This window comes from Mytilus trossulus, chromosome 4 (assembly GCF_036588685.1).
Source record: "Mytilus trossulus isolate FHL-02 chromosome 4, PNRI_Mtr1.1.1.hap1, whole genome shotgun sequence".
NCBI classification, from domain to species: Eukaryota; Metazoa; Mollusca; class Bivalvia; order Mytilida; family Mytilidae; genus Mytilus; species Mytilus trossulus.
In genome coordinates, this window is record NC_086376.1 from 19,989,818 (window position 1) to 20,004,112 (window position 14,295).

At 30.5% G+C, this 14,295-nt stretch overlaps 1 protein-coding gene across 1 annotated transcript in view; it reads right to left on the bottom strand.

Moving 5' to 3' along the window:
* LOC134714841 (mucosa-associated lymphoid tissue lymphoma translocation protein 1-like) overlaps positions 1–14,295 on the bottom strand; it is a 30,835-nt gene that overhangs the window by 8,841 nt on the left and 7,699 nt on the right. Inside the window, exons 6-16 of the mRNA XM_063576473.1 lie at positions 13,579–13,614; positions 12,766–12,923; positions 11,717–11,825; positions 10,668–10,703; positions 10,254–10,382; positions 9,428–9,583; positions 6,769–7,159; positions 6,069–6,164; positions 4,967–5,082; positions 3,086–3,238; positions 2,346–2,512 (exon numbers count right to left, since the gene is read on the bottom strand). Of these exons, the coding sequence (XP_063432543.1) occupies positions 2,346–2,512; positions 3,086–3,238; positions 4,967–5,082; positions 6,069–6,164; positions 6,769–7,159; positions 9,428–9,583; positions 10,254–10,382; positions 10,668–10,703; positions 11,717–11,825; positions 12,766–12,923; positions 13,579–13,614 (1,547 nt within the window). The remainder of the gene's footprint in view (positions 1–2,345; positions 2,513–3,085; positions 3,239–4,966; positions 5,083–6,068; positions 6,165–6,768; positions 7,160–9,427; positions 9,584–10,253; positions 10,383–10,667; positions 10,704–11,716; positions 11,826–12,765; positions 12,924–13,578; positions 13,615–14,295) is intronic.

Consider the following 14,295-nt stretch of genomic DNA (forward strand, 5'->3'; position numbering starts at 1 on the left):
AGGAATCTAATGTAACAACAGGCAAACAACACAATTATACCCTAAAAGGCATCTAATGTAACAACAGGCAAACAACACAATTATACCCTAAAAGGCATCTAATGTAACAACAAGCAAACAACACAATTATACCCTAAAAGGAATCTAATGTAACAACAGGCAAACAACACAATTATACCCTAAAAGGAATCTAATGTAACAACAGGCAAACAACACAATTATACCATAAAAGGAATCTAATGTAACAACAGGCAAACAACACAATTATACCCTAAAAGGAATCTAATGTAACAACAGGCAAACAACACAATTATACCATAAAAGGAATCTAATGTAACTACAGGCAAACAACACAATTATACCCTAAAAGGCATCTAATGTAACAACAAGCAAACAACACAATTATACCCTAAAAGGCATCTAATGTAACAACAGGCAAACAACACAATTATACCATAAAAGGCATCTAATGTAACAACAGGCAAACAACACAATTATACCCTAAAAGGCATCTAATGTAACAACAAGCAAACAACACAATTATACCATAAAAGGAATCTAATGTAACAACAGGCAAACAACACAATTATACCATAAAAGGAATCTAATGTAACAACAGGCAAACAACACAATTATACCATAAAAGGCATCTAATGTAACAACAAGCAAACAACACAATTATACCCTAAAAGGCATCTAATGTAACAACAAGCAAACAACACAATTATACCATAAAAGGCATCTAATGTAACAACAGGCAAACAACACAATTATACCCTAAAAGGCATCTAATGTAACAACAGGCAAACAACACAATTATACCCTAAAAGGAATCTAATGTAACAACAGGCAAACAACACAATTATACCCTAAAAGGAATCTAATGTAACAACAGGCAAACAACACAATTATACCCTAAAAGGAATCTAATGTAACAACAAGCAAACAACACAATTATACCCTAAAAGGCATCTAATGTAACAACAGGCAAACAACACAATTATACCCTAAAAGGCATCTAATGTAACAACAGGCAAACAACACAATTATACCCTAAAAGGAATCTAATGTAACAACAAGCAAACAACACAATTATACCCTAAAAGGAATCTAATGTAACAACAGGCAAACAACACAATTATACCCTAAAAGGCATCTAATGTAACAACAAGCAAACAACACAATTATACCCTAAAAGGAATCTAATGTAACAACAAGTGAACAACACAATTATACCCTAAAAGGCATCTAATGTAACAACAAGCAAACAACACAATTATACCATAAAAGGAATCTAATGTAACAACAAGCAAACAACACAATTATACCCTAAAAGGCATCTAATGTAACAACAAGCAAACAACACAATTATACCATAAAAGGAATCTAATGTAACAACAGGCAAACAACACAATTATACCATAAAAGGAATCTAATGTAACAACAAGCAAACAACACAATTATACCATAAAAGGCATCTAATGTAACAACAAGCAAACAACACAATTATACCCTAAAAGGCATCTAATGTAACAACAGGCAAACAACACAATTATACCCTAAAAGGCATCTAATGTAACAACAGGCAAACAACACAATTATACCCTAAAAGGAATCTAATGTAACAACAGGCAAACAACACAATTATACCCTAAAAGGAATCTAATGTAACAACAAGTGAACAACACAATTATACCATAAAAGGCATCTAATGTAACAACAGGCAAACAACACAATTATACCATAAAAGGCATCTAATGTAACAACAAGCAAACAACACAATTATACCATAAAAGGCATCTAATGTAACAACAAGCAAACAACACAATTATACCATAAAAGGCATCTAATATAACAGTACTCAAATTGCATCAAGTACCCATTTTGCATACAAAGCGACAGATATATTTAAGGTTTTCTTCTGAGAGAACAAATAATTTGTATTTTTTATAATTTATCAACACACATTTTGTAGTTTAATATTCTTAAAGATACACTAAAACTCGTATTTGAACTACTGATGAAGTCTACAGTAAAAAAAGACAGCAACCCAATGACACAAGAAAAAACAAAAGACAATGAAGGAAAGGTCAGTTACGGAAACAAAAGACAATGAAGGAAAGGTCAGTTACGGAAACAAAAATTGTGTATTTCTGTCTCATTTGGCATAAGCTTGGCTAAATGATAATTAGGTTATTTCTAATGATGATTGCCATAATTGCAAATAAGTGTGCAGATATTAAGGCTAATCAAAAGTGATTGTATGAAAACAACAGCAGATATTTCCCAAATGTGATCAGCACAACTATACAACATTATATATAAATGAGATAGGATAAGTTTACCTTGGGTAAATGAGCAATACATCCTAAATGATACTTTAGGGACTTCCCCATTGTCATCGGCATAACTGTACAGAATATTGTCAGCATATTAGAAAATTCTGTTTGAAACTCTAACAAAACTTTCCCATTTATTGCTGGAATTTCTATCTCTTTTGATGGTGGCTTTTCTAAAAACAAAACAGTTATGATTATGTTATTACCTCTATCAAATATATTTGAATAGAATACTATTTCTTTTTTATGTGTAATACTTAAAATGTAAATGCTGGTGAGGAGTTCGCAAACAACACAGTTAAATATAGTATACTTTAACAGTCATTCATCGTGAGATAAACTAAACTATGCCGACATCATTGCCGTCTCTTCAAACTCATAAAATTTATGGTCATCCTTATGCCTTAATTGACCATTACAGAAAATCTGTGTCACTAACACAATCTTTCTATTATTATAGTCATAATTCTGTCCTTCATACTTGTGATAATTTGCATTACTCTTGAAGACCATTAATTTAACATTAAAAAGATAAAAACAAGCAAATTGGTGCCTAGAAAGTGTTTCCTATTATACATCAGTTGGTTTATCTTTAACTTGTTTACTTGATATTTTTAATTGCCCATAAATTCTGTTTATACTTCTTTCCAGTACATCATTTTAATTTTAAGCTTTGTGATATATCCTTCAACAGAAATATTTTTATTTGTTCAGGAAAGGTCTAGGTTGAAATAAGTTAGACTTACCATGAGCATTGTTCCACAGCAATGTTCTCTGATTGTAAGCTTTAGTATGGCCTTTTGTAGATATCCTATCTGCAAGAGATCGTCTAGGTTGTAATAAGTTAGACTTTATTTCTGGTATCTGAATGTGGTAGTATTGAGATTCCTTTCCAATTTCTGAAAATGAAAAAAATCAAGAATATTATATGGCTGTTTCAATATCACATCTCTATCCACATGCGACACCAATTTATTCAAAAAGTCATACCATACACACTTTAATATAAACTTTTAATACACAGGTTTTTTTATGTTGTGTTTTGGTAAAGCATTCCACCTGGAACTGATATCAAAAGGTGGTTGATACAGAAAGATTAATACTGGTTATATAATGAAAACAATCTACATGTATTCACTATTGGGTATGTAAAAAATTAAAATATTTATAAGAAAAAAAGCAAAATATAATTTCAGTGTGTTTTGTTTAAACAAATTGTGATTCAGCATGTATAGTAAATATTTTTATAAAAAGATTGATTTTTCTTTTAATCATGCAATACTACATAGCAATTTTTCTTTATTACAATGTGCAGTGGTTGTCATAAACATCTAAAATAATAGCGTGGATGGACAGGAATAAACATGAAAGGGAAATATCAACAGCCATATTTGTCAAATTTGTTTTGAATGTACAGAAGGATGCTTAAAGTAGCATATTAATCTATTGCAATAAAAAATCATAATTTCAAATAAAATTTGTAGATTTAGCTAACTAAGTCCTTTTATTTGTATAAAATAACATTCGTTTATAGTGGAACATTGTTTTAACAATGAATTAGCAGCAACCAAAATTAGCTTGCTAGTCCCTCTCTGTCATCACAAATAGATAACTCTGGCTCATTTCCCAATCAATCTATCATAAAGGGAAGTAATTTCAAGCATTTTTATTCATAGTCTATTTCAAAAATGATAAAAAGTTCTTTATATTGGTATTTAAAAATTTTAAACGTTTCAAATTTATGAAATTATATTCGTACATCAATTGTTTTGAAACATCAATAACAAAAACTGAAATATATTGCATTGATTCATTTTGTAATTATTCAAAATTATATCAGAAACCTAAACATAATTATAAACAAAATGAATCAGTTAAGGGGAGACAATTCTCGTATAACTTTTTCGAAATGGCACACAATACCACGGAATGTCACTCATCATACAAATGGCACATCCATATTATTAATTAACTGCGCAATCGCGCTCAACCTTCAATGATGATTCTGAATTATAAATATAACCAAAAGTTGTTAATCTATAGATAGTGAAGACTAATGAAAGCTAACCCACTGTAAAAATATTTTTTTGCACTTTTTTAAAACTTCCTCAGGAAAAATTTTCTAGCCACTAGACTTTCATAGCTCAAAATTCACGTTTTTACAGAATATTTGAATAAAGTAGTTACAGATTATTCGCTTCTCAAAGTGTAAGACGCAATAAAAATCGTATGCTTGCACAATCTTACCGAAATACGGATTTAATTAAGTCCTAAACATTTTGACATTTCTTCGTATATTTTTATCGAAAACCGGTTTAAACAAAGCACACGTACGTGTAACGATCAGACTAAATACCTATTTCCCGATATGGTCAGGTAAAATTGCTACTTAAAGGCTGTATAGTGACCTATAGTTGCTAGCTTCTATGTCATGTGGTTTCTGGCAGAGAGTTATAGCTTTGTCTATCATGCCACGTCTTTTTTTTATATCAATGGCAAAACATAGAGAAAAAATATACATGTCACACTAGAATCCCTTCTCCATACTTTTTTCCTGTTTTACACTTTTCCTTTCTAAGGACATGTACATGTTGAAGTATAATGCTTTGACAATCTTTTAACCGTACCTTCTTGTACACTTGTGAAAACATCTAAAACACTCATCTGTTTTGGAAGATATTTCTTCAAATATTTAACTAATATTCCATTATGAATATCTTCATAGGCATACATTCCTTTGCTCCTGTAAAGAAAATAAATACGGGTAGTTTAAAATACTCATTATCCTGACAATTCAGCATGTAACATTTGGTGCAATGAATATCAATTTCTTCAGCAGAAGTTCAATTTATATCATGATATAGAAAAACTAATCTAAAAACTATCAACATAGAATAACAGTTTAATCATATATTTTTACCTAAAAATGACTTGTAATAGTTCAATATTTTTTGTAATTTGAAACCTGAAAATTTCTAATCCTTTCATTATGACATTTTTATAAACATAGTCTAATTTCCATTGCCCAAAAAGAACAAAAAAATCACTTAAATGTCTGTAGTATCCTTCAAGGTAAACTAATTTGATAGACATATTGAATTGCATGAAAAATAATCAAATATATATAGGATGGAGGGAAATCTAATCAAAATTTTAACTACAAATAAATTATGATAGACAATGACTTATGGAAAATAAATGTGTATATTATTTCCTGTACCTGTATAAAAGTATGTTTTATTAAATCATAAACAAGAATGTGTCCATAGTTCATGAATGCCCCACTCCCACTATCATTTTCTATGTTCAGTGGACCGTCAAATTGGGGTCAGAACTCATTAAAATTAGAAAGATCATATCATCAGGAACATGTATACTAAGTTTCAGGTTGATTGGACTTCAACTTCATTAAAAACTATCTCGACCAAAAACTTTAACCTGAAGCGGGACAGACGAACGAACGGACGGACAGACGGACGAACAGACGGATGGACAGATGAACAGAAGGACAGACCAGAAAACATAATGCCCCTCTACTATCGTAGGTTGGGCATAAAAATGTGCTATAAACTGGTTGTCACAAAATTGATGTTGATAAAGATTCTGTATTTGTTGCATTGAACCTTCATAAAGTATATTATAATAAACAGATAGTAAAAGCAGAAACTAAATCTTACATATATTTGTTCTTTCTACATGACATATACACTACGCAATAAATAATCTTACGTGGCATAGCAAAATACTGTGTTGCCTTTCATTGGAACGTTGCTTAGATTAGAACACATTGCATCCTGCTCTCGATTTGTAGGTGGTTGCAAATTCCTGAAAATGAAGTAAAATCTGTATTGAATCAAATATAATTCAAAATATTATTATAAAATTGAGAATGGACATTGTGAATGTGTCAAAAAGACAACAACCTGACCAAGGAGCAGAAAACATATATAAATAAACCTTCTAAATGCAAAATGGTAAAAACACAGAATGAAACACTACAAATAGAGATATAGAGTCAAATCTGCTATAAAGATTTCAATGATGGGTGCCACATGTGGCTCATTCTTTAGATTTCCAAGTTGTGTTTCAATTTGTTTAAAACTGTTTGGTCTTTTTTTCACATAACATTGCCATTTTATTTTCGATTTATGAGTTTGAATATCCCTTTGATATTTTTTGCGTCTTTTATATGGTCAGTTTCCTCAGATCCTGAGAGTAACCTTTTATATGGTCAGTTTCCTCAGATCCTGAGAGTAACCTTTTATATGGTCAGTTTCCTCAGATCCTGAGAGTAACCTTTTATATGGTCAGTTTTCTCAGATCCTGAGAGTAACCTTTTGTATACAGGTTTCCCTGTACAAAACACCCCATGGAATCATTTCAAAATGTCTTCTGTAAATGACATTATTAGTTTCTTTAGATTACATACCTGATTCTACAGATGTCCAGTATGAGTACAATCAGAGCTGGTGATGTTTCTGTGTAATTCTGCATCTGACTTAACACATCCTCAGCACACACACAGTCTTCTATTGTATATCCATGTCTAGCATCAGGGGGAACAAGGTAACATTTAGCTTCCTCCTCAAAACCATGTCCACAAAAATAAAATACAGCATATACCTCACTACCTATCAATTTGACAAATTCCTCAACGGCAGACTGCATTTCCAATTTTGTTAAATTAAGCAAAGAAACAACTTTGAAGTCTAAACTTCTGAATATTTCAGCCATGGTGTAAACATCAGACTTTGGAGCACTTAATGGTGACTCACATCTATAGTCAAAGTTTCCAATAAGTAGAGCAACTTTGTCGCTAGCTGAAAATATTTTAAAATTCTGTTGTAATGTTGCATCAATAGAGGGGGAAAATATCTCTTCTGTTATAGTATAATATCTATAACTTGGTAACCAAACCGTTTTAAAATGTATCGTTGTGTCATATGTTTTCGTTTTATCCATATTTCATTGGTTAAATATGCTTATGTTGTGACATGTTTTTAGGTTTCTATATTTAGAACAACATCAACACTACAACTTGACAGATTTAAAACATATTTAAAGTCACTTTAAAAGATGTTAGAACAAATTTAATAAAACTGACCTGTTTAGCCATTTTTATTTAATGTCAAAAATATGCATCACTAGAATAGTTGTTGATAAAAAATCTAAAGGGTAACATGAAGTACAGCTCTATCTTATGCCTGTCAGACACCGGATCTTCAAGACATGTGACTGTCATGTGTTGTTTTGGTCGTTTTTATTACAAACCAGCGAATTAGAATTAATAGGGTTCTTATATTAAATGTTTGTTCAAACTCCATTCCTTCAATATTCTATTAACAATTCTTTTTATACATCCTCAATACATAAAGATGAAAACAGTCTTAGCTTTTTATATTTAATCACAAATTTTGAAAACTGCATTTTAAATTCATAAGAATAATGTCTTTTGCAGAAACCGAGTGCCAATCAGAAAAAAATCACAATATTACAATTTCAGTACATGAAACATCAAACAAAAACTATTTACCAGTTAGTTTTAGTACTGAAAAGAATTAAATAACTTTTTTTATATGATTCAAGCAATTACCAGAACCCCGACTTTAGAAAATAATCATTTCCAGATTTCATCGTCATTTCATGCCACTGTACTGATCTAGTTCTTACTTTATACAAAAACATATGACGACATTTTTTTTAAATAAGAAAATCGCAAAAGAATGGGAAAAGTAAAATATCTTAATTAGTAAGCCTTGAAAAAAATCTACATACCTAAAAACATTCGAAAGAACATGCTTTTTAAATTTGAGTAAACACGTGAATAAAAACTCAACAGTGAAAAATGTAAGCAGAGAAAATTGTTATTCGTACGAAAACACATCACATGAGGATAAATAGAAAATCATGGTCTTTTTATTTCTGGAAATGGTAAAAAACGTAATAAAAAAACAGCACCTCTCAATTATTAATCATTCGTATGATAATCACTTAATAGTGAATTCTGAACAACACATTTTATAATGACTTATGAATATACTATCTAAACTACATTTTTGTATCTCCTGTACTACAATAGACTGGTGAAAAAGTCATTTTTAAGTGATTTAATTTTACAAAGCACATATCTAATAACCTAATTTGGCACTTATTTTCTAATCATTTATTTGTATAAAATGTTCAGTCCTTATAAATACGTTTTACTGTACTGTATTATCATTATTGTGTACTGGTATATTCCAGTTAGTATATTAACTGAAGGGGAGATAACTATGTGTTTTTCCCAAAGGGATAAGGTTGAGTTGTAATTATAGAGATGTCTACCTGCAAATACATATAAATTGTTCACAACCATTGCCACAAAAAATTTGCCTGCTAAAACCAAGGAAATTTTTCTGTGTCAGTTTTGTTGGTTGACCTGGGTAGTTTGATAAATGATGGAAGTCAATAAACATTTATACTGCAATCAGCTATTTTACTATACAGATAAAGCTATACGTATAAACGTTAGCTTTATACGTCAATGACCCCAACTAACCTATAAGCCCCGCCTCCTTATTGTATTTCATCAACAACGACACGTCATGACCATGGCAACGTAAAGTAACAATGGTCAAACTTTTATGAATTTAAACTTTCATGTCTTCAAATTGGTTATTTATATACCATGATTATCAAATGTTATTAATTAAGTTCATTTTCCCTTTCTAATTCCTTAATATGTCAATGTTTTATCGCCTGGACTACGCTCATAGGGGAATACCCCAAAATGGTACCCCAAGAGGGAAATTCCAAACACTTTTTTTTTTTTTCGATTTCAGTATAAAAACAATATACGTATAGTGTCTTGAAATATGAAATTTATTTGTATTCGGCACGAAACGGGAAAATGCTCGGTAGAACCTCGCATTTTCCCGTTTCTAAGCCTCATACAAATAAATTTCATATTTCAAGACACTATACGTATATTGTCTAAGTATGTGTTATAGTGATTGCATGAGAAAGTCTTATTTAAGGCCAAAAATGCCCAGCTAGCTCTGTATTTCTAACAATTAAATGTACGATGTTTTATTGTCTAGGGTACTTACGATTGAACTCTGGTTTATCATTGGTCTTTATAGATAGACTGGCAGGGTATGACAATCTGATATTTTTTGTTCCTGGTATTGAAACCATGCATGTGTACAACCCCTGGTGGTCATAATTCTGTATTTTCTTCAATACTAAAGAAGGTTTTATTTCACCTGAATAGAAAACAAACAGATGCAGCATAAGAGTATAAGACTAGATATGAACTTTATGGATTGTATTGAAAGACAGTCATTTTTTTCATCATTTAAAATTTGTTTTACCTAGCTTTTGGTTTGGTGATGACTGTGATGGGATCCGCAACCTTGACCTTTGACCTACTGACGAACAAGAATGTGTCCGTTCTCTATGTTCAGTGGAGCGTGAAGTTAGGTTCAAAATTCTAATTTGGTAATAAAATTACCCGGTAGAAAATTAATATCTAGGGGAACTTGTGTACTAAGTTTTAAGTTGATTGGACTTCAAAATTATCAAAAACTACCTTCACTAAAAATTTCACCTGTAGGACCAAAAACTTTTAACAAGAAGTGGATGGACCGACAAAAACATTACGCCAACAAATGGGGCATTAAAAAACAATAGTGGTCTGGTGTTAGGTGAAGGTTGGATAAATGGTTCTAAAGGTACATGTATAATTTGGAAACTAAAAATATGGTGCATTTTCACTTATTCATATCATACTTTGTTCAGTACAGTGTGATGTGAATAATGACCCAAGATGTTCTACATTTGGCTTTACATCTTATTATCTTACGTTAAATAAGAACACCATCATTTAACCAATCATGTAAGCAGAAGAAGTACACAAGATTTAGTAAAACCTACCCTCAATAGGAACACCATCTTTTAACCACTGGTATACTAGAGGTATGCTACATCTGGCTTCACAACTAAATAAACAATCCCCACCAAACTCTATAATCACTGTTTTAGGATTGGATATAATCTCTATCTCTATAAAAAAGAAACAAAAACATCATAGACATAATTTGTTATGTTGATTTAGTTATTTTTAGAAGTATGGTAAAGCAGTGGGTATACAAATGAGTCATTACTGGTAACACATGTGTAAACAAATCAGTGAAAGATTTTCTATTGTTACTTCAGAAATTACCATATGCATCTATTATTGTAATCATTGATTGGTTTTTATCATCACAAGAATAAAGAATGTAAGTTGTATATACCCAACTGTATTTCTCAAAAAATCTGAATTTACAATAATATTCATATACTGACCTGTTGGTCCTACAGGGTCGACCAATGGCTCTTCAGCTGAAAATAATAAATATATTTGTTATACAAATGAAGTTTTCATCAGATACAGCTATTATGAAATGTTACCATAAAGTAGTTATTTTCAAAGGACACTTGTCTCCTCAAATCTAACTAGGTTTCTAAATTTCTTTCTTTTATTTTTAGCTATTTAGTGCTGTGCTTTTATTGATGTCAATACTTTCATCAAACCTTATGCAAACTACAAAGAGAAAAAATCTACATCTAAAGCATTCTGGGTAATATTTTCAAAACTTAACATCATATCATTATGATTGGATTAACAAAAGTATTATCAATGTATATTCCATGAATTGTATAACATGGTTATCATCTAATGCACAAACAATACAATTCCCCACTGGATTTTACATTTTGACATGTGAATGAAATATTCCAATCCATAATTTTAACCTTGTTTTTCTTTAGTGTGATTTATGTCAGAAACAACAATGTTACTATATTTTGATTTGGACTACGGACAATTTAGGTAATTTCTATGTCCCAAGTGCAGTTCGTTTGTGTAGGCTCTGCCATGAACCTCCCTTTTTTGTTTTTAAACAAGCAAATGACTGGCAATGTGATTTTTCAGAGAGAGGAGTTTTGAAAAGCCAGCATGAACGGTTGTCTTATCTAGGTCAAATATGTCAATTTCAAATTGCAACACGTAACAGTCATAATGAATGAATTAGTAACAACATGAGCATCATTTAAGAGTTCTGAAGTGCTTTAAGTTAATAAAATATATTAAATGCATGCCAATTTGATCAAATTCATTATTCTTTCAGTAGTAAATAGACACATGTGCAATCAATTTTTATTAAATTTAGAACATGGGTTTATTCACAAAGCAAATGAAGCAGGTCATATTAGAATTACAAATAAATATTCACAATTAATCTTTTTTTTTAATAGGAACATTCTGAATACCAGTAATAATTTTTCTTGTGTACACATGATGTATCAGCATTTTCATATCTTTTTAATATTGGAAAACATACTATACAACTTACTTTTACCCAACATAACTGTAACTTTTACTACATCACTCATTGTTTCCCCTAACTGGTTTCTGGCTCGGCATTCATATGTTCCCATGTCTGCTTTATATGCAGCTTTCACCTAGAGCAGACACATTCATCATTTTATCAATTGTTGTAATATGTGATAAAAAAAATATTAGAATAAAAGTTGCTATTATACTTCATGTACACTTTCTCAGCAATTTATATTCCTGTTTAATTTTTGGCAATGATAATTAAGTGCAATACACATGATACAACTCTTGAGTAAAACTTGACAACAGCTTTTGAATTTCACCAAGTTTCATACACTTTAAAAAACTTCAAAAAACACTTACTGATTATTTTTTTTCACATCCAGCAGTGGTTTATTTTTAAAATCACATTTTTATGTATAAAAAGCTGCTTTTTTTAAATTGAGAAAAAAAATGCAAATTCTTTAATTTTAAAATTGAGAATGGAAATGGGGAATGTGTCAAAGAGACAACAACCCGATCATAGAAAAAACAACAGCAGTTTTTAGTTTTTATATGTTTTGAAAATTTTTAAAGATGTCCATTTTCACTGTACTAGTACACATTTTTATTAAGAGGCCAGCTGAAGCCATTGGTGGTCTATAGCCTTTTTCTACTCTTTGGTCAGTAGTTGTCTCCTCAACATACTCCCCTTTTCATTCTCAATCTTATATAACTCAGAGCTGTTCTGTTGACTAAATTTTGTATCTAATCTCATCATTACTGGAACGATTCTTAATATTTGTCTGTGCACTTCCTTCTTGTATGAATTATATTTTGGCAGGAAAACAAAATAATGTTAAAAAGTGGTCAGAAAGTATTTCAGAGATTTTTGTTGTATTTTATCTAATACTGTGCAGTGAGCAGTTTTTCTGTATTAAAATTACTTTTTCCCTTTTTTTAAAAGGCTAAGAATTATCACCAGGTGCTGTTTATTATGAATTTTCACATTTATTTTTTATGTTTGTCATACTATATTTTTCAGTCTAAATTTATTAATTTCTGAAGTGTTTACAAATAAATTACCTCATAAAATGGCTGATCAGATCTTTTAATTATCTCATGGTTTTTATACCAATCATAGATAACAGGATATTTACTAAGAACTCTACATTCTAGAATAAAACCATCACAAATCTGTACAGTGACATTCTTAGGTTGTACTTCAAATGATGGAATCAAATCTGTAAACAAAACATTTAAATATATATAAATATAGAATCATGCTTTTTCTAGCCTTTTTTTTCTCTTGGCACTCACCTCCTATAAATTATACTTCAACTTACTCCAACTCTAACACTTGTCCTAATCATGCTTATCCTAAAATATAATCCTCAAATTGAACAAATATAAATGTAAACTTTAATTTACACATACAAAATAATCAAAACACCAAAAAATATTTTGATATTCAAAGCAAAGGTGATAGCAGCTTGGTTCTGTTGTTGACATGTAATTTTTTGCTGTTTCAAAGGTTTCTTGTAACTGATAATATAAATTGATCTGATATTGCCCACATGTTATCTGTGATAGCATCATATGCATACCCGCCAACTGTCACTATTTGCAGGGGATTTCCCCCATGGAGGCTCCCAAATGGAAATTTTGTAAGAGCTATTTTGTCCATTATTTTAAAGAAAACAATTAATTTAACAATGGCTATGAGCTTGTTAAAGCACGCAGAAGCCAAAAAAACACATCATAATATATTTGAAGGCCCCCTTGAAGGTTTTGTAGGACTATAAAAACCATCTTTCACGTAAAACCCCCATGGGCATTTTGAAAAGTTGCAGGTATGCATATGTGAAGTAGAAATTATTATAAATATTCAAATCTTACCATATCTAGATGGTCTATCGTCAAAGGTATCTTTATCTGTAATCAATAAACATGATAGTTATCCAGTTTTATATGTTAAAAATTTAAAATTTCTGTACATTCAGAAACTTTGATCAAGTTAATTTTACTTGTAAATATTGTCCTATTCTTAATACACCAGCACTTATTGTGTTAAAATATCAACCTAGAATTTTGTTCACTCACATGCACTATTGGAAATTTACAGTTAAAACGTAACACACCAGTAAGCTAAAGAATGGTACCATCCTAAATTTAGAGTCACCAGCTGCAAATTGGACCTAACAGTAATAATAAAAAAAAATCACGCATGTGTAATGTATACATTTTAATCTTGATGATGTTATGCGTTTGTATAAAACACATCTCCTCTTTACAATATAATGTTATTAAGAATTCAAAATTGAAGATTGGTAAATTTTAAGCAAGTTTTATTTTTCTGTATCACATGCCTGTCAACAATGAAGTTGTGAGTTTAAATCCTGCATGTGGTAGGTGTATTTGACTTATATCTAAATTGACTAGGGTTGTCAGTTTCATAGCAAATAATAAGTAATATAAAGTGACTGCCACAAAACTTACTAATAGTACTGAAAGTGGTGTTCAACACCAATCAATAAATCATATACCATTATGGTATAAAGCTTTAAAATCAAATTCCTCCAAAGTTTAAAAGAGGGTCACACATATTGAAGAAAT